The sequence below is a fragment of the Lycorma delicatula genome, chromosome 1 (genome assembly GCF_047948215.1).
Source record: "Lycorma delicatula isolate Av1 chromosome 1, ASM4794821v1, whole genome shotgun sequence".
Taxonomy (NCBI): domain Eukaryota; kingdom Metazoa; phylum Arthropoda; class Insecta; order Hemiptera; family Fulgoridae; genus Lycorma; species Lycorma delicatula.
This window is the reverse complement of record NC_134455.1, coordinates 150,298,418-150,324,511: the sequence shown is the minus strand read 5'-3', so window position 1 is coordinate 150,324,511 and position 26,094 is coordinate 150,298,418. Positions and strand designations below refer to the sequence as shown.

Here is a 26,094-nt window from a genome sequence, read left to right as displayed (position 1 = left end):
AAGATCCAGCCAGTCAAAAAGAAACTCACCAGCTCATAAACACACAGCTCATAAAAACATACCAGCTCATAGTGAATTATAAATTTTAGAAATTCTGACTAGGAAAACATTCCCCAGTTTCAATCCTTCCTACAGCCTACATCTAGCTCTGAACCATTTCTACATCTCCTCTAAGTTAAAATACAATTTTAAAATTGTTAATGTGGTTGCTGGTGTCAAGGGACAGGACTATGAAAACACAAAATCAATGATAAAATGTAATCAATGATTTAAGAACAATTACAGAAATGATTTTCAGTACTGCTACAATCAGTAGAAAGAATTTTGGGATCAATACATTGGGTAATATCCAAAGGGTTTTTAGACGATTGGTTTGTCTGGCATTTCTCCCACCACCACCCCATTCGGTCGCTCTAAAGCATAAAACCGAATGTCTGTACCACAAACAGCTACTGTTCCTCAAAACTGTTTAGTGACCAATATCCTAATTAGCTCCTAGAGCTTACCTAACTGTGTGAGCAGAATAAGCATGGTACCTTACACCATTCGCTTGCATGTCCCACCGCTCACTTGTCATATATTACTAAAATGGTTAAGCACACCCTGTCTACATACTAAAATATATTACTTGTCAATAAATTAAAATTTATCTCGTCAAGGACAGAAATTTGCTGCCACACCTAGATCGCTAAATGCCAGCAAGTACCTGTCCACCATATTATAACGTTTGGAGCAATATTTGACCGATGGCCAGCCATTTCTCAAGGGTAGCTTCCTACAGCAAGCAGTAGGAGTCTTATATCCTTTAAACTACTGATGCCGGTCTGACAATGCAGCTCATATCACATTGGTATAAATACTTTTATGCACTCACTTAATTTTTTTTTTTTTATGGTACATCTTATTTGTACAACATAAAACACATTCCAGACACAGCAGTTTACATATATATTCTTGAAAACAATGTTTGTTTAGTAATGGTTTAAGACATTTTTTCAAACCATAATAATTATAATTATATGAAATACGTTAGGAAAATAGGTTTCATTTTTAATTCCTTTTTGTTTTTCGAAGGCTACATTCTACCCATACTTTGACTTGGATGATATTTTGTGTGAGTTTTTATTTATATATCTATGGAAAATTATTTTTTGTATTGGTTAATTTTTTGCATTTATTTTGTATAGATGTGGATTAATAAGATTGCTGTAACATCTGTTTCTGTGAGTCAGATTTTTTCCAATGTTGAGCTTCTTCAATGCATTCAAGTGACATAACAGGACTAATATTTTGAGTAGTTTGTGTTTTTCTAAAAATGCTTCTAAAAAAAAGCAGACAGAATATCTAAGGTTGACTGGTTTGAAGTGTTGTGAATGTGTTCATCACTTATAACTTGTTTTCTAAACATTTTGGACTTTTTCATTTTGTAAAACATTTTCTAAACATTTTGGATTTTTATGGACAGGTTGAAAAGTTTTATAAATTTATCACATTCATATTCAGTAGTGAAGTTTAATTTACTCTCTACTTTGTTATTTTAATAACAAATATATTTATATATTTGTATTTTAATATTTGTTCATATTATCTGGCACAGCCTTGGTACAAGATAGTCATCAATAAATCTATGGAAATTTAAGATGTATATCTTCCATAAAAGGGCCATTTGATATGAAAAAAAAAAACAGCAAGTGATATAGATAAAATTTTATTGCAGTAAAATAAACTTGCATAAATGAATTATTTTTCCACGTAATCATCATTCAGTAAAATCATTTATTTTATCTTTTATAACTTCATTAGTTCAACTTGGAAAAAGTTTCCTGCCAGTGATTTAAACCAATTAATTACTTTGTTTTTCAGTTCCATGTCATTTTGAAACCTCTATGAGACAAACCATTGATTTAAATGGAGAAAAAGGTAGCAGTCACTAGATGCAAGAATAGGATTGTATAACATCATTTAAAAGTTTTCCTAGTGAAGTTGCTTTAATTCTTGAACCAAGTTAGTTGTAGTGCATGATCAAAGCATTGCCATGCAGAGACAGAATCCAGAATCCATGCAGAGACAGCTTCTTTTATCTTGTTCTGAGTAGCACATCTAAGTTTATTAAGAATTTTACAATACATAGATTCCTTTATAAATTTCTATGGTTTCTTTGTGGATTTCAGCAGCAGATTTGTTTTCCATTATTAAGAAATTAATTAGTAATTAAACCTAACACTTTGGAGAACTACTTATTTTTTAGCAATCATTTAAATTAGATTACACAATCAATTAACGTTACAACTTTACTGCTGTTACCAACAAATGACTACTAATACAAATAAAGTGTTAGGCAAATAGTATCTGTTTCCAAAGTATAAATTAGCAGCGAAATTGAAACTACCTTACTTAAAAAAAATAAATCCTCGTATAAAGTTTTGACTGACATATAATACAAAGAATTTAAGTATTATAAGTTGCTGTTCTGAGTGCAAGAAGATTTCTGCTTGGATGTTGGAAATAAAGGCCCACAGACCATCAAGCTGTGAGTAATATTTATTTTTGAACACAAGCAACCTTCCTTTCTAAAATTTCCTTTTTAAAATATTTCTGAGATGTGTTCTTCTGAGTTTATAGAATAAACAATGTTTCTATAATTGGTATATTTATACACTTGCTTGTTTTGTTTGTATGTGAGATCTACGCTGTTGTTTCATGGAAAATTTAGAATTCATATTTATGAATTTTCTGAAACCTTCTCTATGAAATGTACAAGTTATTGGAGAAGAGCATTTCAATAATTTGCAATGTGGGAAGGAATGAAGGAAGACTGGATTTGTGCATAGTCTGAAACCATGAATGTAGGTTTTCTTTTTATTTTTTAGAAAATGTTTCGTAATTGTTAATGATGTCTTTTATTTTAGGTTTGAATTTGTTTGTTGTATCAATATTACACACTGTAACAAACTTATGTGAGATAAAATCTGAAGAATAAAATGTAATTTAAATTCACATATCAAATATAAATAAATAGATATTTATTAAACACTAAAACAACCATATTGAGGTTTAGATTGTATGGTAAAAATAAATTTAAAAAATGAATACCTTTAATGAAGATGAATATTCAGATATAAAGCTTTTTATCAACAGTTTTAAAAACCTATGGCCTTTTGTCTGCCTAGAAATGTCTTTCTCATTACTTATTTCATCTGAATTACACTCCAACAACCATCTTAGAGAGTCTATCTCCTTAACATATGAGTCCTCCAGTTCCTTAAAAATAAGCATAGTATTTAAATAGAACATAATAATAAATCCTCTTGTACAAACACAGTCAATACCTTATTTTAAATGAAAATATTCTATTAATATATCTACCAGTATATTATTATTATTCTTTTAAATAAACCACCTAGTACAAAACATTGAGATACAGCATTTCTTAACTTTCACGGGATCCCCATCATCAGATATGATTGAGATAATTCTATTATTGCATAATAAAAATTTTTAAAAACAAAGATACTACAATAATGTGAACTGCATATTAATTTAAATGAGCGCTGTTACCTGTGGCAGTTTTATAAGTCTATCTTTCTCAAACACTGTCCGATGGTTTATCAAATTGAAATTTTGTTTGTATTTATATATGTAATATTTTTCTAATATATTTAATTTTATGTCATCTTTATTAATTTAAAATATTTATAAATTTGTGTTAATGTCCAAAATAGAATGTTTATTGTTTATTATATGGTCTGCTGTATTAGATAAACCTAATTTATTATTTTTTAAATTTCTATAATGTTAAAAAAAATCTAGTGTTAAAAGATCTGTTTGTTTTTTCTATGAGTTTCTGTCATAAATCTGCTGCCTGTCATAAGAGACAGGAACGGCTCTGGGAAAGCATTGAGGTAAACTGTTTTCTAAATCGAGGCCGGTATGGCTTCACATAAGGGGTTGGCCCTGAGGACTGCATCTTAAATGCTCTTGCTGAAGTGGAAAGCACCGATAGTAAATATGTTTTGGCAATTTTTATAGACATTGAGGCAGCATTTCCTTCCTTGTGTTGGAGTTCTGTCCTCTATGAGTTACATGAGTCCTCTATGAGTGTTTGAGTTCTGTCCTCTAAAATCCGTTACCAGAGGAAGCCTTCAGAGTTCCATTCTCAGTCCCTGCTGTGGAACCTGGTATCTGATATTTCCAGAAGGGGTCATGCCCCGATGACTGTCTGCTTTTAGTTCATGGTAATTCACAACCACAGCTAGAAGACTGGACGCAGGCGGCCTTGTCAACCGCAGAGGGCTGGTTGGACGTTCAAAATTTAAAGATTTCTGTACTCAAGGCAAAGTTTACGCTTCTCAAGGGTGCAGACAAATTACCGTACAGTCGTAACCATTATATTAAATATAATTTAATATACCAAGCCACAAAAGTCAAAGATTCGGGAAAACCGCAGCGGGTGATCGCCAAGACACAAACTGCGGAAAACCTACAGGAGCTCGCGAGGCTCCGCGCCCACCAAAGGTGGCATCAAAATCACCCAGCCGCCCTGGCGGGAAAAAGTTGGAAGCTTCGAATTCCTCGAAGTAGAGCGCCGTGAACGACTTTCTATCGAGGATGTCAATAAAGGACCTCCTCCCCGAAATTTTGGCTGTATTGCCCCACCTGTTACAGGCGAAATCTGTTACGCACCTACTCCAGTCCTTGATTGAATGCCTCATGATCTTACTATGGCTAGGCAAACATTGCGATTGCTGCTGCAGTAGAACGCGCGTACCATAGCAAGATGGCAGAGCTATGCCGTCTGACCGAGGACAAATTGATGTGATACTGTTAGCAGAAACGCACCTCAAGCCAGACAAATCACTGACACTTCGAAACCATTTCACCTACAGAACCTACAGGGTAGTGCCACGCCGAGGCCCCCGCCAGAGGCAGAACCGCTATTTTAGTCCACACACGAATCACGCATATGGGGGTCGAGGTCCACACCGATGTCATGGAACAGACCTACATACATGTGGAGCATCTAGGCACAGTATACATACTGGTCTCAGCATATAAAAATCTCAACTCAACTGTACCCGGCGCTGACCTAGATGCCATGCTGGAAAATTGGAATGGTCCTTTCATACTCATGAGCCATACTAAGCACACGTCTTGGAATAGCAATGTAATAAATGCTAATGGCAGGTTGCTATGCAAATAGGCGAGGGCCCCCAGGATAGACGTCACAGGCCCTAAAGTGCCCACCTTTGTGAGTGTAAATGGTCGGTCGAAACCAGACGTGCTCAACATCGCGATTCTGAGGGCGGTGCAATCGAAATAGAAACGATCGATGACCTCAGTTCGGACCATTCTCCCGTCTTACTGGAGTTGGGTCTAGTAGAGGCCGGGCGAGACCCACCATCAATACCCCGAAGGTCAGTGAACTGGAGAAAGTTCCACAAAGCGCTACACCGAGATTTTAGGCCGGTAGATCCAGAACTCCTGACCACTGGAGGACATCGATGACACGGTCGATCGCGTCACGTCATCCATACACGAGGCCCTGTCTTACAGCACTGCGGAGAAGGCCGCACGGCCCCTCCGTAAAGATCTTCCACCTCACATCTCCGAGGCAATCTTGGAAAAGCGCAAGCTGAGGAGGAGATATCGCCGCACCCTGACAAGCGAGCATCTTACAGATAAACGGACAGGGTGAAAGTGCGGCTAAAAAAACATCGCGAAGAACCTTGGAGAGATTACCTCTTCTCAATATCGGACATCTCTTCGGTGTTCATGTTGAATAAACGGTTACGCGAAGGAAAGAAGCCTCACCACCCAGTGCTGAAACGACAAGGTTTCTTGGCTTATTCCGAGTCGGACCGGGCAGAGGTCTTCGCGGACACACTGGAGGGACACTTTACTCCAAACCCCGCCGGCCCGAACAACGACCATGCAACCGACGTAGAGTCTTTCCTCGCGGACTACTTCGTTCAGGTATAGGTCTCCGCGAAATAGACGGCGCGACTAAAGCAGAAGTGACCGCGTTTATCAAGACCACAACCCCTGATAAGTCCCCAGGGGTGTGTAGGATGAAGGCCCGAGTATACCGGAACGTTCCCCCCGCTCTGGTAGCGACCATGGCTCCCCTTTTCACGTCCATTTTGTAAGTAGGGTACTGCCCAGAGTGCTGCAAAACGGCGAAGGTGATATGCCTACCCAAACCAGGAAAAAGTATACATTCCTCCCGGAATTACAGGCCGATCTCCTTACTATCTGCATTGTCAACGTTGTTCGAAAGAATTTTCCTCAAGCGACTTCGGCGATGTTTGGGGCCGGATGTTCGGCCTGAGCAGTTCGGGTTCGGAGAAGGCCACTCGACGACCCTCCAACTGGTTTGACTGGTGGATAGCCTTGTCGGAGGTTTGAACAGGAAAGCGATGACCACGGCCGTTTTCTTGGATGTGGCTAAAGCCTTCGATAAAGCTTGGCATGACAGCCTACTACATAATCTCGCAAACACGACGGTCCCTAGCGGCTGTGTCAAACTAATAATGTCTTACCTGCTGGAAAGACAGTTCGCAGTACGCGTTGGGGAATCCTTATCAACTACCAGGGTGATAACTGCCGGGGTTCCCCATGGGGCAGTCCTTTCCCCAATTTTGTGTACTGCATATACAAACGAATGCCGTTGTCGTTAGGCATCAACAGCACTTTATACGGCGATGATACAGCATATTACTACACATCCCAAAATATGGATTGCGCGGTCGAGAGACTCCAACGCCATGGATTTAGTGAAAACATGGCTTGACATGTGGAGAATCAGGGTAAACGGGGAAAAGTCCATGTACGTGCTATTTAAATGCAAGCAACGCGTTCTGGCCAGACAGCTGGAAATCTCAGGGGAAAAAATACTCTTTGAGACAAAAGTTAAGTATCTGGGAGTGGTCCTGGATAAACTGCTTACCAAGGGGAACATGTAAAATATGTGACCCAAAAGGCAAAGGCTGCCAGGGCTTAATCGAGCCAGTCCCATTCTGCTGGCAACTAAGATACTCATATAGTGACTCTACGTCTTGCCAATTCTGACATACGCCAACCTTACATGGTGGGGGGGACTTTGTTTTGCTCCATGTTCCAGAAAATGCTGGAGCCATCCAAAATGTGGCGCTGCAAATGATTTTCAGAGTGCTGTGGTTTGTCAGAAACGCCATACTTTGCTATGACACAGACATAAAAAACATGTCGAAAGTGGGCGTAGCACAGGCGTGTGAACTGTTCAGCAGAGCGGCAGTGTCCGAGCACAGCCATCACAGGGGCATCTGCCGAGAGGACCCTACAGCACAAGGTGTGAGGAAAAGGCCTCATGCTATGTTAGAAGAACCACCGTGAAAAGGCAGGACAAGGATTTGTACATGATGAACCACGCCAGGAACCTCTACATCGGGTGAACCAACAGGGAACTCCCAGAAATAATTGCAGACCTTTAAAAAAGGTCATTAAAAAGAGATGTCCATGTAAATTCTCATGTTGCACGTAAAGTTTTTACAGTTCTTAAATGTATGGACATACGGTTTTTTTCTTTTTTGACCAAAATTAAATCAATTTATTTACCCCCGGTTGGGGGTTGGGATTGCATGGCCCAAACTCTTCCCGAACACACGTGTGTCTGGAAGCTTCCTCCAAACACTTGGGCCCCCACAGCAGGCAAATTCCTGTTAGACTGAAAGGCTCTATCACCGAAAGGACTTAAGAGAATGGACTGAAGGGGAATATTGCCAGAAGTGCAAGCACACACACACTGTCTCCCCCAGCCAATTATTTCTCATTGGTCTAAAGGATCGGAATGCAAATACCAAATCCATCCATAAATAAAATAAAACAAAATCTATAACCGCCGCTAAACAAATAATAACCTACCAGATAAAATAGAAAGTCACAGCAGCAAGGAACATTTGTCCAGGTTCTGCAATTAGTAAGAAAACAAACTCCCGCTATCCTTGTGCTCTGTTTTTTTGTTTTTTTTTTATTTAAATACCATCACAATCATTACATTTAATTTTATAAATGCCACACAGATTGTTTACTTAATTATTAATTTGTTTTTTAAATACTTTATTATGTGGTTATTAGGTTTCTTATGCAAAACAACTACATAATACTCGTATTATCACTTACAACAACCAAAAAATTAAGATTACAAAATTTACTAAAAAACCAATTTATCAATAACAAATAATTTATAAATTAAGATAAAAATTAAATACAAACAATCTTTTAATACTAAAATCAGATAAAAAAATTCACCAGTTATCATGACAGTTGAAAAATATAATAACTTAATGAAACAACACATTGTTGACAATAAATTTGAAGAAATTAATGACACAACCAACAAATTTTCTAAAAGTGACAAATTTATATCAGTTTTTAATTACAATAATAATTAAAAATACCATTCTAGATTATATTATTTTGAACCAATTGCCTATAAATTAATTAGACTATCAAAAACTCATAAAATAAGCATCCCAATGGTAAGACCTTTAAACAACTTTACATCTGTCCCCGTTATTATATCCAAAATATTAGAAACAATTCTTAGGAATAAAATGAATTTACCTAATACATTTAATATAAAAAATGGTTATGAATTAGTAAAAAAATTAAATAACTTGGATGTAAATAAAGACACTAGAATGGTTAGTTATGATATAACTCATATATCCTAGCATGCCTATAGACCATACCATAAAAATGTATAAGTAACCAAGAACATCCAAAATTTATTAAAGGTACCATCACTGTTATAAGAAATATATATCAATAAAACTACAAGGGATGTTCACATTAATCCAGGGCTTTTGTTAGACTAGAGTGTAAATGGAGATTCCTGTGCATTCTGCTGATAGTACATATAAGGTACAAGTGTCAGTTATTACCGCATGGTGCACTGGCCTGAACCAACATTAAACAACAGTCAGTTGTAAAGAACATGGCATCCAATGTAGTGAATGTATATGTGGAACAGCACATTGTAATAAAATTTATCATGAATGAAGGCATAAAACTCAAGAGAGATTTATTTGCGACTCCTTGCACAGTACGGTGATGAGATTCTTAGTTGCAGTAAAACATTTGAGTGGTGCAAATGTTTTAAAGACCATACATCAGTGAGTGATGATCCCGATCAAGGTGGATCGCAGCCTACTGTAGTCATTCCCATGAACATTCAGCGAGTGGAAGAAATGAATGTACCTGTCGGAACTGTAAACAAAATCATTCATGACCATCTGAAGTTTAGTAAGGTTAGTGCATATTGGAGTTCTAAGGTTCAAATCCTAGTAAAGGCAGTTACTTTTATATGGATTTGAATACTTGATCATGAATACTGGTGTTTTTTGGTGGTTAGGATTCAATGAACCACACATCTCAGAAATGGTCAACCTAAGACTGTATAAGACTAAACTTCATTTACATTCATACATATCATCATCATCATCATCCAACCTCTGAAGTAATACCTTACAGTGGTTCCAGAGGATAAACAGAAAAAAGAAGAAGGGGGAATCAAGACAGCTTTCTGCTTTCGACCAGCAAAGAAGATTGCAAATTTGCAAAGAGTTAAAGCAATGTTCTGACAAAGGTCCACTTTTTCTTGATCAAAACATTATCTGCGATGAAACTGGATCCATCATTTCACCCTGGAATCAAAATGTGCATCAAAGCAATGGAAGCAGGCAGACTCACCAACTCCCAAAAAATTTTGAACAATTGCTTCTGCAGGCAAAGTTATGGCCTCAGTTTTTAGGGATACAGATAGTATAATTCATGTTGACTTTCTACCCTGTGGAGTCAATATTAACAGTGAATGCTACTGCAAAGTTCTTCAAGATGTGTACAATGCTCTCAAGAAAAAATGGCCTGGTGCGATCACTACAGGCATTCTGTTTCTGCAGGACAATGCATGATCACATACAGCCTACTGCATGACATGATAAGCAGGCTACAAGATCTTGGTGGGGAGGTGAAACAGTCAGTCCTATCATGGTTTCAACAAAGCGACAAATCTTTTTACACTGCAGGTATCCAGGCACTAGTGAAATGCTGAAATAAATATCTAAAGGAGGATTACATCAAGAGATAAAAGTATTTTTTTACTATCATAAGAGTGTTCTACATTTATTAAAAATGAATAGTCCTGGATTGACCTGAATGCCCCTTGTATTTTGAATTTAATAACAAATATTACACATATAACAATACCTCACCTATGGAATTTTCACTTTGAGCAATTGTGTTAGAAATATGTTTACAGGATTTTAAGAGTAAATAAGTATATGGCATCACTCATACACATAGTTTTAATATGAATATGTTATGTTGATGATATTCTCATTACATAACCCAGTAATAAACAATTAACATCTAATAACATTAAATTAAATTCTTATAGTGAAAATTTAAAATTCATATTTGAAATAGATAATAATAAAATGTTAAATTATTTAGATGTCAGGATTGAAATAAACAAGGTCAACCAAAGGACACAGGAGTACACAGAAAACCTGTATCTAATAATATAACAATTTACAAAAATCAAATCACCCTTGGTCTCATACAATTAACACATAAGCAAATATGATTAATAGAGTAATCAAATACACACATAATAATAAAGAAGAGTTAAATAATGAGATAAACATAAAAAACATAGAGCAGTTGAAAATGGATAGGATACTACTTTAATTAACAATATTATAAAACACAACTAACAAAACATAATAACAGAACATCTAAGTTATAATCAGTACATAATAAGACACAAAAAAGTGAATATTTATACACTAATAATATCATTGAAAACATTACTAAAACTTACAATAAAGAAATGTTTAAACCAGCATACAAACCTAATAACCACATAATAAAATATTTTAAAAAAAAAACTAAAATAATAAAATAAAGAATCTGTGTAGAATTTATAAAATTAAATGTAATGATTGTGATGGTATTTATATAAGAAAAACAAACAGATCCTTTAAACTAGATTTCTTGAACATTATAGAAATTACAGAAATAATACATTAGATTAAGCTAATATTTAAAGACCATTTAAAAAAAAATAAACATTCTTTTCAATTAATATAAATTAGGAAATATTAGAAATTAATAGAGATGACATAAAATTAAATATATTAGAAAAGTATGTAATATTTCTGTTTTTATATAAACAAACAAAATTTCAATAGCAGCACTCGTTTAAATTAATAAGCAATTTTAATTATTTTAGTATGTTTGTTTTTAAAATTTTTATTATTTCAATCATGACTACAGATGCAGGATCCTGTGAAAGTATTTTCATGAAAAATTAAGGTAATAGTCTTATCTCAATACTATGTATTAGGTGGTTTATTTAATATAATTTAACAGTATAGAGGAATAATAAGAATATTAAAGACTAACTTCAGTATAATAATTACTATTTAATGTATCATAACCCATTAAGCATTTTTGTTTGTGCCAGGAAATTATTCATTTTATAAAAATCTTAAAATTTCTTGAGCTAATATGTTTTCTCTTGTTTCTAACTTCTAAATTCCCAGAGAGGTCATGAAATGTTTGTTTTTTTTCTTTTATACCAAAACAAATATTAGCTGAAAAGGACGGTTTTTTTTTTTTTACCAACAAAATCGAATTAATAATTTTAGATTAATTCAGTAGAAATTAACATAAAAGTAGTTATCAAAAAATAATAAAACAAACCTTATACACTGTTGACTGTTCTTTAATGATTTCATTCTTTAATGTTGAATGCAAAATTTCTATTTTCTGCTTATGTTCTGCATTAACACCTGCTAAAACTGTTTCCAATTCATTAACATGCTCCTTCTGAAAGACATAAAATTTTAAACATGAGATTATAATTCTAAATAATATTCCAACAAAATAATTATAAAATATTACACAAGAGAGATAAAAAAAAATTTCCCAAGCCCAGCAGCCAGCAAACATTCCTTGCAGTAAAAAAATGCCAATTTTGCTCTTTTTATACTTCTCCAAGTTTTCTTTAATTTAAATAATTCCATGTAAGCAATCAGCATGAAGTACAATAAATGTAGTTTTGAACAAAAAAATTCAACCACTTCATGATCAAAGATTGATAACAAATGTCATGGTTGATTACAGGATTATCATAGCTGTCTAAATAATACTAGAGTGCAGTTACTCTTCTTTCATCACGTTCCTTTACAATTAATGAAAACATCTAATTGAGTAATTGCTAATCTGGAAGAGTAACATATTAGATGATTCCTTTATATGGAGTGGGAGGGAAGTCCCTTTATGCTAGTAATGAAATTATTAGAATTGCTGCAACTTGCCTCCTTCTATGGGTCTAAAATGTCTGTGTGGTTTCCACCATGTTCAAAGCACAGCTATATGCGCCTCCATGTCTAATTGTTCATCTGCAACAGCATATCAGGGATGACCACTTCAAATGTTGACTGAACAGCTCCTTGGAGCTGCTCGTTGTTGACGTATCTGTGTTTTTGGATCTCTTCTTTTACAAAACACCCCAAAGTGCACTGTCAGGTGTTGTGAGGTCAGGGCTTCTTGCTGGCCAAGGCAATGGAGCCAGTAACTCTTCTGACCCACGTCCGATCCAGCAACTTGGAAAAATTTTATTGAGGCATCTGTGGATATTAAAAAGAAAGTGCACTGAACCATTTTGCTAAAATGTAATGATGTCAGCAATCCCTTTTGCCATTAATTCGAGAAGCAACACTCGTCGATCATTCTCAGATAAGTGTGTTGATTAACTACGCCATCGAAAAAATAAGGACCAAGAAGATGTTCAGTTGTCATCCCAGCCCAAATCATAACATGAGGCGGATGGTGTTTGATTTCCTCAAAAAAGCGAGGATTGTTTTTCACACAGAAAAAAAGCATTTCAGTTACGAGAGCTTTGACAAATTGCACACTTGTCTGAGAACATGACACTCTTTTTATCGTTTGCTCTTGGAAAGCATTCATGCAATAACTGATGTGCATAAACATGTTGATCAAGGTCATTATCATTCAACTCATTAATTATCACTCAACTCATTATGGCTGAATGAAAACATTTAACTTTCAAGTCCTTCCGCATATGGTCTCACATTGTCGATTTTGAAATGCCTAACTCTACACAACGTTTACGCATTGATTTCATTGATGATTTTTTAATCAATGCTGCCACAGCAGCACACATCTCAGCTCAAGTGCTTCTTGATCTACCCTTGCATGCCACATCAAGAACACTTCCTGTTGCAAAATCCTTCTTCCCCCAAGTCAATAACATTTGTCATGATGGTGATAATTTCCTAAAATGCACAAAGAAGTTACTCTTAATGTTCTCCAATTTTTTACTGTGCATGGATGTTTATAAACTCACATATAAGCTACCATACATTCTTCAATAGTGAACGCACTTGTACCCATCATCGTTCTACACTGGACTATGACTAATGTCATCCCACCATGAATGATCACACTGGACGATCCCCATCATGGCTTATCCTCCCGAGTAAGGGATATCAGCAGTGAGAATTGGCGCAGTACAGCCTGATTAAGCTGGATTTATTACATTGTAAAGGGACTTCCAACCCATGTAGCATATGTCTAGATTTGTCTAAGAGAATTTCTTTTTTTTTAATGTGCCTATTTTTATTCTTAAAAGAACATTTTAATAAAATTATAAATATACAGCAAAATTTTTAAATATAAAAGAGTATATATATAATGGAAGATTACATTAATAAAAATAAAAACTTTTTACACTACAGTTTAACAGAAGAGTTACCTTAAGAATACTAGTAACATGAGCAATCTGCAACTTAGCATAATTTTCATAAATGCTTTTCACTGAACTAAAGGTACTTAGTTCTTGTTCATCAAGAGATTCTTCAATGTTTTTTAATTCTTCCTGCAACTTTTCCTGAAACAATTTTTATTTAACAATTTTTCTTAAAAACTAAATCTTATATATAAAAAGATGGGGCTGAAAAACTATTTCCAGTTTATCTGGGTGTTCTACTGCACAGATTACAGTGATTTTTTTTATTCTGCTTAGAATGACCAACGAATATGTTTTCAAGTGTCATCAGACCCCAAACTTGAGTCTCCTCTGAGAAATTCTCAAAAAATGAATCCTCATTTATTACTTAACAGAGTAACTTCCAGAGGTTATAACTCACAGGAGGATCATTTTGAAGGTCCATTGTTACTTAATGACAGAATGCTTTGATTCTGAGCAGAATAAAAAATAAAACAGCCCAATCCATCCAGTAGAACATCTGGATGGGCTGGAAATAGGTTTTTATCACACATTTTACCTGTGATAGGAAAAGAAATGGAAAATAGAAGGGATTTGGGTTGAGATGTGTTGTAAATGTAACAGTTTTTTAGTAATTTTTTTAAATATATAATATTACTTTGTAACAATGCAGAGGAACAGCAAGGGACCACTAGTAGAAATATTAAACCTGTTAGGCAGAATCAAAACTTTTTAGATTATGTTAAAAATATTTATTTGATATGTAAAGATTTGTGGTATGAATTTAGAATTTGCTTGTCTGGGATATCCTCAAGCACTACTAGACCAACCACAAATAAAATTCTTTATCATTTAAAAGCTTACTTCTAGTTGACTTAAAAATTTGCCACTTCATCTACCCTCCTCAAATTTACCTCCTTCAACAGGCTTTAAAATAACCTGATGTTATAATTATTAGATTAACCATACTAAACATGATCCTTGATTAAAATGTTTCACACCAAAATCTGGGATCTTAAACATTAACATCACTATCCCAATTATAAGGACCCCTTCAATTATGAAAGTCTGATGAATCTAGTATTCAAGTAATATTTATTATAAAAATAAAATTAAACTTTTAATCTATCTACTCTTCAGAATATGCTCTATTCACATCTTAATGTTTAAAACAAACTGATGCAAAAACAGTACTACCAATTTTAATGAACATGTGGGAAGTTAATATCTTACCCATAAAAGCAATATATTTTATCTGAAAACAAAATAATAGTGAGAAGGCTCTATCTTATATAACTTGTTCAAATACAATTAAACAAAATGGCAACAAAGCAAATAATATTTTCAGTTACATTTGCAGAAACATTTTTAATTTCATATAATGCACTATCCCCCAACTCAACAAAACAAAGATATATATTTTTTACTCAGAAATCATTTTACAAGAATTTCTAGCTAAAAATTAATAGAAAAATTTCAAAACAATTTTTACAGGATTTTTTTTATGATAATTCCAATTAAATGATTATTTCTTACCATAAATAATAAAAGTTAATAAAAATTGTATTTTATGCCTGTTAGATAAAATAATTTTTTTCTGAGTAATATTAACAGTTGTTGTAACACATGGAATCAGCTGGTTGACACTAGTTATAGTTTTATTTATTTATAAAAAATACATATGTTTACAGAAACCATTACAACCTTATTGACATTTTAAGTAATGCAGTAAATTGAAAGTCACCATTGTTACAAGTTTATATTGTTACATAAAAGGTACAAATAAATTATATACAAAATGTTCAAGTTAAAAGTATCCAAAAATAATGGCTTATATTTAGAAAACCAACTGTTGTAATATCTTAAATGTGGTTCAATTGAAAGGAAATATCTCGAAGATTTGTTCTGTGTAGTTCCAAGATCAACAGAATAACATGGTGGACAAGCCAACTCACAATGTAGCTGCAGTCAATAGTAGTTAGTCGAGATATAGACCCTACAAAAGAAGGTTCAGTGTGTGCATTGCTTAAAGGAGTTTCAATCTGTTACATGTGTTCCATCATGGTGTGAGCAACTGAATGAACTATCGAACTACCTACATCCAACCCTATTCATCAGCGGGATATAAGAGAGACTAGATGGAAGCTTGGTTTCACAAATTGGAAATCATCCAAAGGTTTCATACAGTGACAAGATGCTGGATTGTATATACGATGCAGTCACTGCAAAAATTCCTTGTTTCACTGTACGCAACATTGTTCATAAGCAGCTACATTTATGGGTGTACAACTCTTTCATCAAATTAAATGAAATGATTGTCACCTATGGTATCAGTTTGCTGGAGAGAATATGCATCATATCAAAAAAACAATCCTAATTATCCTGATACATTGTTATTACAATCTTTCATCTGTGCAGGAAAGTTAACAGATACAATTATAATACTTAGGGTACTGAAAAGTCCTAACAGTTGAAAATGAAAGGGACTACAGCTGCTCTGTAAGTCAACTTGCCTGCGCATGTGTATTCCGCTGACCTTGAGTATATAGAACAAATCTTGGAGATATTTCCTGTAGACTGAGCGAGCCTCTTGACTGGTTTTCTAAATATAGCTAATTACTTTTGAATACCTTTAACCCAGACAACCTGTATATAAAACAATTAGATTCAATTTTTTTTAACTTTGTTATATGTTTATATTTACAATATATAAATATATTGTAAAAATATATATATATATATATATATATATATATATATATCCAATAGAATATAAGATAGGTATCCACAATCACATTTGGAAAACCTATTTGTATAACAATAGAAGAGTCAATGCAGATGTGCCTGCAATTCAGTCAGCATTTTCATAACTAATTAGTACCTAGTTTCAGAATTGACAATTCCACTGAAAAAGGTTCTGTATAAAAAGACCCATTATTAAGTAAAACAGAGAAGATAGAAACTTAGAATGAATAAAATAAAGTAGGCTAAAATATTAAATATATAAAACAACAATAGAACCTCACAGTAGAAAAGATGATACATCACTCAATAGAACTGAAAAAGGGTTGCCTGCCTTTTAAAGTTGAAGGAGCAGTTCACATTTTGAAATTAATTAAAGCTTATTATAGTTTAAATTTTGTGAGGTTAGAACATTTGTTTCAGTATTTCAAAGCACATAATATACATAAAGATCTTAATGCAGTGTAAATTGTGGCAAATTAAAATACGTACTATTATTTTATAAATCAATTTCTAGAAACACAATAAAGAATGTAATTATAAATTTGGGCATTAATAATCATAAAAATTCTGCTTATAAAATATTTCTCAAGAAATAAAACAAAACTATTTTATTTATAAGATGGATGTATGTACTTTAAATTATTTTATAACATCAAGTTAGTATCACGTTCATTAATTGATCCCAAATATTTTTTTGAAATGTTATATCAGTTTGTATAATGTCATATTCAGGAAATTGATTTAAATTTTGAATAAGAAACTTTAAGAAGATCCTATTAAGATGATTCTTTTCTGTTTTTAAATAATTACGGGATCATATGTTGTATAATATCGTAAATTTTTAAATAAATTTAATGAATAGAATTCTGTATCTTCATGAAATTCTGTAACTCCCAACAGATTACATCATTTATTACACCTATTGGCATCTTATTTTTCTTAACTAGGCATTTTTCTTAACCGTACTACCATTTGTTAATGAAATTTTCTTAGCCATCTTATAACAAGTTTATATGGTGGTGGTCAAAATATGGGAAAAAATCAACTGCTCATGAGACAAATTGTATTTTTCAAGAGTCTGGAAGTTAGCCCTCAAAAAAGGCAAATGTTGCTTTTACTTTATAAAGCAGTCCCAAAAGCAAAATATGATCAGAAAACCTTAACCAATAGATGTCTGAAAGTAATCCTTTTTAAAACTACTGTCCTTAAACTTCATCTTCAGTATTGATGGGCCTAGCTGACTAAACCAACTCTGAAGAATGATAGTTTATTCCATTCTTTTGAGAGGAAGTAAGTTTCATATTAAAATAGGAACATTCTTACACTAAAAGATAACTATTTTTTTTTCGTTTTTTTCTATTTTCATAACTCATTAATTGATATTCAAATTCAGATATATATAATATAATGATAATATATTTTCAATGAAATACCTAAGGAAAAAGTTAGGCAATTCAACAAAGATAGTCTATATAATGTTGTAAAAACTAACCTTATTTTTTTCAATTTTTTCAAGTCCGACATCTTTCAAACCAAAGCAATCAATAATTTTCTGATTAGTAAGTTGTTGAATCTGTTTAAACAATAATTTTACTTGTTCTTCTAATGCAGTGATCTGCAAACATACAAACACCAAAATCTTTAATTAAAAAATCATTTTATTAATATTATTAAATTCAAACAATAACTAAAAAAAATCAATGTTTCATTTAGCAGTGATTAACAATGCAGATGAAAATTATAAACTTTTCAATGCAAAATATGAGGAAGTTTATGCTAAATGAAAAAAATCATTTCTGTAATAAACACCTCACAAAAAAATAACAGTTTTTTCATGGTATTTAATAACAAAAATCTGTTCAACAAGAAAAACATATATCAGCTTCTTAATAAATAACCTGTATAAATAATATTGATGATTTTGGTCTACTAAACAAAATAAACAAAGAAACAATATATAATCAATGACATGCTTTTTATAAAAGAAAATGATTATAAATAAGATTTAGTTTTAAGTGCAAACATGTTACCATCATTACAATTACTAAAACTTGTTTTTGCTGCAATTACTAAAATTAGAACTAGCTTTTCACCTATATAATTTTTATTTGGTTACTAATTACATCACCTCATCAGACATATGAAGACTATAAACGTAGGCCTATGTCTGTAAAGTTTGTTTTTAATTACAGTTAGCAAAATATTTTGCCCTGGTTTCTGCTTCAAAAGTAAAATGGGCCAGACAGCAATTCTTGCAACCCAAATTAAGTGACTTTATTTTTTGACCTGAAAAATAAGAAAACTAACCCAGAAGTTTAGTTTAGTTTCTACAAGTGAAGTTTAGTTTCTACAATAATTGTTACAAAACCCAAAAATCTAGAGTTAAAATTGGCATAAATTACTTTATTAAACCGCTATCAACAAATAACAATACAAAATCCTAATAAACAGTTACTGTCAATAAACCAAATTTACAGAGAATTTTATTTTGAGAAAGTTTATATATATGTAAAATCAATAGAAAAGAAATACAAGTTTCAGAAATTCTACTAATTCAAAACAAACCAGACCAAAATGTGGCAGAAGGTTTTACAGCTTTAAAGAGAAAAAAATTTAATTACAAAACAATTTAATAATTGATCTCAATATATTAAAACTGAATTCGAAAAAATTAAAAATTATAATAACTTTTATCTCAAAAGGATTTATTAACTAAATACTTATTTACAATTAAAATTACTGGTAACCATTGAAAATAGTTGTTTATGTGGTTGAAATTTTGCTGAATGCATGATTTACCATGATAAATCTACTTTTCCTGAACACATCTTATAGTTCAGTTCTATTCTTAGTAGTTGTTGCAGCTGTGATCCATTTTCTTCATTTTTCTTGTGTGCTAATGTATATAGAATAAATCAACAACTTTACCCAACTCTAAAGGAAAACATCTGATGGTGAGAGATCAGATTGTGATGGCTGTTTCACTGGTTCAATGTAATCAGCCCATCATGGTAAACAATCATACATAAACAGTTCAATCAGGTGCATAAGCAAAATATATAGATTCTGTAGTCTTGAAAATCTTGGTAATAAGAAAAAAGGACTGATGAGACTGTCACCGAGAAAACCACACAACATAAGTGGAAGTATGTTGGAAAGGTATTGTGGCAGTCTCATGTGGGTTTCATTTGGCCCAATCATGGGTGTTTTGAAATTTAAGCAAATCCAGATTATGCGCAAGGAAATCTTATTACACATTTTCCAATTAATTATCAACAGAATTGGTAATAATTAGTAAGTGGTAATATGTCTTATACGTTATGTGGAATGGTACAATTATTGCTCCTGTAATGTTCACCAAATGTTTAGTTGTAAAACACTTAATGTGATTACCTTCTGGTGGTTGTAATGTAGTAGGAGATAATTATCAGCACTGATTATGAGTATTTCTTTTTCAGAATTTGAATTTCTTACAAACAAAGGATGACCAACACCAACTACTTTTGGTCTCAGTATCTGTTTCGCTACAATATCTCTTCACAAATATAAATTTTTTAACGTTTGATATTCTTCAAATTGGATTGTTGTCTGATATTCTTTAACCACTGCTATACTAATATTATTTACATTACCATAAATTAACTCATGCCCAAATTTCTTCAAATGTATACCAATCCATGTTGTCTCCCATGTATAATACCAGATAAGACTAATTTTTTGTTAACTTAATGTAAAGTCACCACAAAATTATTGACGGACAAAAACTTATTTGTTGATTAGCTGTTTTTGCAAACTCATGAAATAAGACATTTCTCAGATAATTTTTATTTTTAATCTTTTTCAAATGTTTTTTCTATTTAAATTATTTTTTCTATTCCAATTTTTTAGTTATTGCAAAAGATTTTCTCAGAAACTACAAGTGATACAAGAAACAAACAAAACCACCAAATTTAACTCTTAAGTTGGATTCTAAGAATTCCAATCTGGCTTCATTTTATCCTTGGAATAAATACAAAGGCATAAAAGCTTACTAACCATAACATGAAAACAAAGTATTTCTGAACATATGTTATAGGAACCTTTTTGCTTATATTAATAGCATAAATCTCTGAACATATTGGCATGGTGCAATCTAGAATCATTATCATCCTACATGTATATATATTCTATATTTTAAACTCTATTAACATAAACCATTTAGTATAAAATATTGAGATAAGACATATCTTACCTTAATTTTATCATGAAAGTACTTTCACAGGGTCCGCTTTAACTTTGTTACATTAGTAATGTAACAAACATTACACCACCACATACATGGGTTATTTTAGAATTTTTAAATATTTCAATTGTGAGTGAGGATACAGGATCCCGCTAAAGTACTTTCATGATAAAAATAAGGTAAGATATGTCTTATCTCAATATTTTGTACTAAATGGTTTATGTTAATAGAATTTTAAAACATAATGTAACAGACAGAAGAATAATATGAATCTTAAAAAGATTATTTTCACTAAAATAGTATACTTTATAGAGTTCAGAAGATAGCATCACAAGTTTAAAGTAACAGATCTAACAAAAAAATCCATTAGTTTTGAAATGAGAATAAAATAATGGATCTAGGCTTTCATTTAAATTCTATTTTACAGTCTTAAAAAACAAGCATGGCATAACATTTCCTTCTACCATTGCTTACTTTCCTATTTGTGCAAAAAGTTATGTCTTTAAAAATTTGTAAAAATTATATATACTCATATTTATAATTCCTACTAGGCATTCATCAATAGCTTATATGACAATTTTTGGTTTTCAGTATTTTCAAAATGATGTCTGTAATTCCTAACAGATATTATTCTCAGTTCAATAAAAGCAATACATCTACAGATTAGGTAATTTCCCCAAAACATAAATAATGACTGTACAATTCACTCATCAAATGTATGTTATAGAGCTCCTATATGGATATAAGCACTAGCCAGAGCTCATATCCGTATAAGCTTTTATTTAGTTCTGATCTATATAAGGAGAGAAATTAAATTCAGGACATATATATGCCTCAACTGCATATATGGCAACAGACCACGTGCAAAAACTGAACAGACTTTTAAAAGTGATGTGTAGTTAATATCAAAACAGTTGTTGATAATATTGGTAAGAATGACATTATAATTGTTTATCTAAAATCAAGAAAACCAATTGAACATATCATAAATGCATGTGAAATATCACAGAACCAGATAAGAAATTATTTCATATTATATTTCATCATGATCTTATTTACTAAGACTCTTAAAATTAGAAAGTTTCCATTATATCTGTGATAAATTTAAAACAGATATTTGTGCCGAGATATCTATCATCATAATACAAAGCATACAGGTAATATCCCTGCTTTACAATGTAACTTAAAATTATTCGAAAAGGATTTTTTTTGTTTTGGACCACACGACGATGTTTTTTATTAGCAATGCTCAAAGGAATGCATGACATTATTATCTATAATAAACAAACTAGTTCATCAACAACACCACTGCTAAGAATCACAGACATAAACTAAATAACAGTAAAATAGAACAAATAAAATTAACAATCAAAATGCACAATATCACATGCAAAATTGTAAAAAGGAATTGATAAATATTTTACAGAAATAGTAAAAATTTTAAAAGAACTGATCACACATGGGGAAGGGGTAAATTATTACAAAAACTTCCAAAATAAGCAAAATGATTAAAGGCTGAAAATAATTAATGATCATTAAAGATCATTTAATTGGTGACATATTCAATTAAAACTCCTTTCCTCATAAAATTATTTTCTACATAGGATTATATAACATACACTGAAGTTATACATCTTTTTTTACCATGCTATGATTTTTTTAAATAACAATAGTAATCTTAAAATGACATGATATAGCTGAAAAAGTAAGCTTATTGCTTACTTTTACAAACTACCATAAAGAATGTAAAAAAATATCATATTTGATTCTATAATATTCTAACACAGAATTACATAAATGTTACTAATATTATTTTACTTTTCTTCAGAAATTGCACAAAATCTGCAGTCAATCTTTACCAGTCAACACAATCATAAAAACAATAAATAAATTATTTTTATTATACTTTTGTTGGTTGGATTCTACAGCCTAACAACTGTTATAGAAAAGTAAATTGTGAAGTTGTAAAAAAACAACGAAGGTAAATTAGATTTAGGATATTTTCATTTTTATTACTATATTTTTTATCTGTTTATTGGATGGATCTAAATGGTGTCATTCATGATATGTAGGTTTTGAAAAGTAGGTAATATCTTAACAAAAAAAAACAAATCTTTGTTTAAATAATCTAAAAACAATATTCTCATTCCTTACTTATTAATGCAGTTAACAAGAGATTTGTTTTGTTTTCTTCTTTTTTTAATTTTCTTCATTAATAATTTACAATTGTCTAAAGAATTAAAATTTATTCAATTAAGTTTGTTTTTAATTGACATTCTGTATTACTTGATTTATTATATGACTGTAAAATAATATTTAATTAGTTTTGATAAAAGTTGTTTGATAGTTTCCATAAAATAATATATATATTTTGCAATATAATTGTTCATAATACACATACACTGGTTAAAAGTCAAGTTTCTCCTACACGCAGTTTTAATTATGTATAAAATTCTGGGTTTGCAGTACAAAAGCCCAAGTACAAAGTTTTAGGTTTGCAGTCAGTAGTAATCAGCAGACATAACTAAATACTACTACTCAACTGCTGTTCAATTCATTTTTGCATCTATATTGAAAATAATGGAATTAAAGCAGACAAAATATGAACTGGTTTTTAGTGCTTGTGAAAAAATATTACTCTGCTTCAATCTATGAAGAAAGAATTCTATGCCACACTGCCAAATCTGCACTAATGACACATCAACATTTGCATAACATGAAATAAAGTCTGAAAATAGTGAAAGCTTAGAGATAGTCAACAATTAGCTAGGCCTACAACTAATTATATTTTATGAAACATTCACCTTATTGTGGGAGATATTAATAAAGAAAACTAATCAGACAGTATTAAGAAACATCAATTGGAAAGACTACTGTTGGACTGAAAATAACCAGAACCTCAGTGATATTATATCGTCTTATGCAGTAAAATTCAAACTGAAAGACCTGGTAGAACATTATAATTATGTTTTTTGTCTGTTGAAAATTGTTGTAATTATGGATAAGAACTGTAGTTATGTTTGGTGTTGGATGGCAAAGAGAATGATCCAATGGAAGTGAAATAGAGATTCATGTACTGAGATCTTATAATTCCTGAGCTAATAAACAACCCTTTATCTGACTTGACCATTTCTAATTTGACACCAAGGTGGATAACTCCTCACTATGCTCTTCAAAATAGAGTTCAATTAAACTTTTCCTGAATGAATAGCATGCCAAGGAACAATTGAATGAACATTACAGTCATATGATTTTTTTATGGCCTTATAATTTGTTTTTTTCTAGGGAATTTTTTAAAGATTTGGTACATTCTTCCGATTCAAATGGTCATTCAGTTCAATTCTGAAAAGCATCAAGTTGCTGACTGAAATCTCAAGATGATTTTATGAATTGGGAACAAAATATCATCGGAAATGATTTTTAATTCAATGGTTAAATACAACCACGAATGCATAAGGGCAGAAGGACATGTTTTATTATTAGTAATTGGGAAAACTGATTTTTACCCAATATATAAAACAGGTATTATGTAAATGATATTAAATTATAAAAATAATTTTGTAAATAATGTTAATTTTACCTACTTTTTGTTTTTCATATGATTTAACATGTATTAACAGTTATTAAAAGAAACATTTTTTTTTAAATATACAATTAAAAAAATGTTTCAACACATCTTTCATATCAGCAAAAAATTAGTAAATTAAAATACAATGCAATTTTTAAAAGGCACATTATAATTTTTTTTAATATAAATTTTAACCTTCTGGTTACACATTTAAAACAAATTATATTATGATAGTAGTATTAATGTGTAATATGTACGTCAAATCATATATTTATTTACATTTATAAATAAAATTCTCTTTTCAACATTTTTTATATTATATATTTTATTATTATATTTCATATAATTTTTGTTTTCTGGTGTAGAAAAAGTGGCGTAGAACACAATCTGGCATTTTTTAATTTTTTTTTAAATTTTTGTATGCAGTTTTATTTACATTACAAAGACTAATTACACTGGTCAACATGATTTTTGTCTCAAGAGCCCAGTAGGTGTATTTAATGCAGTTTTTATCCTGTTTTCAAATATGCATTCAACATTTCTCCATCACCCACAGTTTTTTTGTTATTTAATTTTTTTTAAATATTTTAAAACATTTTTCATCCACTGGTCCATTGCCAAATAAAAGCTCCAAGAACATTATAAATAAGATGGAATCAAATGAGCTAACTCAAAGGGTGTGTTGCTATTGTTGTGTAGGTTCAGACATGTATAAATGTTATCTAGTGTAGCACACATTCATCAGAATGATGCCAGTTGTGAGATGGTGAACCAGTAAACATTTCATTGTGAGTGCTTTGTGTCTGAATTATTGTGTATTACATATTTACAACTTTATTTCTTTTAATTAGTCGTCAGTTACAAAATACCTCTTCTCTTTCTTTTTCCTGTAATTACCATTTAGATAATACTTCAGAGGATGGTGAGTTTAAATGAAGTGTAGTCTTCTACAGTTTATGTAGTTCCAAAGGCAAAACCATTAGTAAAAAAATGTTATGAATTTTATTTTGAGTGTAAAGTCAGAGATAAAACAAGGGTCTTGGCCCCACATATCTGTTGTTTATCACGTTCTAGACTTTTCACTCCATGGAAAAATGGCACACACCACATGCCAATTGCTCTCCCTACCTATGATTTGGAGGGAACCCAAAGATCACTCTTCTGACCGTTATTTCTGCTTAACAAACATTAAAGGGATTACATCAAAACATACAGTGGTGTACCCTAACTTGCAGTCTGCAATGAGACTAGTTCTACAATGTGAAGAATTGCCCATACCAAAGCCTCCAGAACATGTGACATTAGATGAAGAGAGCTCAGAGTCTGATGGAAGTAAGGAAGAAAAATAAACAGATTCTGGTGATACAACTTTTAAACATAGCAGTTCATCTGAGTCTCATTTACTGACTCAAGAAAACCGTAATGATCTCATACAAGATTTAAAGTTATCCAAAAAAAATCTGAAATGAGTGTGTGTGATAAAAGTGATCACAGTGCATCACAAATATTCCTTTTAGATAGTGGATGAAAACAAGAAGCTGTCTGATGAGTTAGTTGTGAACTGGAATGAAAGTTACATTATTCTATTCATTTATAAAGTGCAGGGTAATTCTTTTGTAAACAGTAAAAGTGAATTGTATTTATCACAGATTTTTTGATTATATTATTGTAAATTCAACATTATTTTCTGTTGGTTATTCTTAACTGTGCAGTAAACCTAATTGTATTTTGGTATTTATAATTTGGTTGTTATTAAATGAATTT

At 31.8% G+C, this 26,094-nt stretch overlaps 1 protein-coding gene across 6 annotated transcripts in view; it reads right to left on the bottom strand.

Annotated features, from left to right (window-relative positions):
* Window positions 1–26,094, bottom strand: part of LOC142324100 (uncharacterized) — a 363,200-nt gene that overhangs the window by 238,078 nt on the left and 99,028 nt on the right. For all 6 annotated transcript variants that reach the window (XM_075364751.1, XM_075364759.1, XM_075364778.1 and 3 more), the window contains 4 exons: window positions 18,033–18,155; window positions 13,823–13,957; window positions 11,746–11,871; window positions 3,094–3,261 (listed from right to left, as the gene is read on the bottom strand). In XM_075364751.1, coding sequence (XP_075220866.1) covers window positions 3,094–3,261; window positions 11,746–11,871; window positions 13,823–13,957; window positions 18,033–18,155 — 552 coding nt within the window. The remainder of the gene's footprint in view (window positions 1–3,093; window positions 3,262–11,745; window positions 11,872–13,822; window positions 13,958–18,032; window positions 18,156–26,094) is intronic.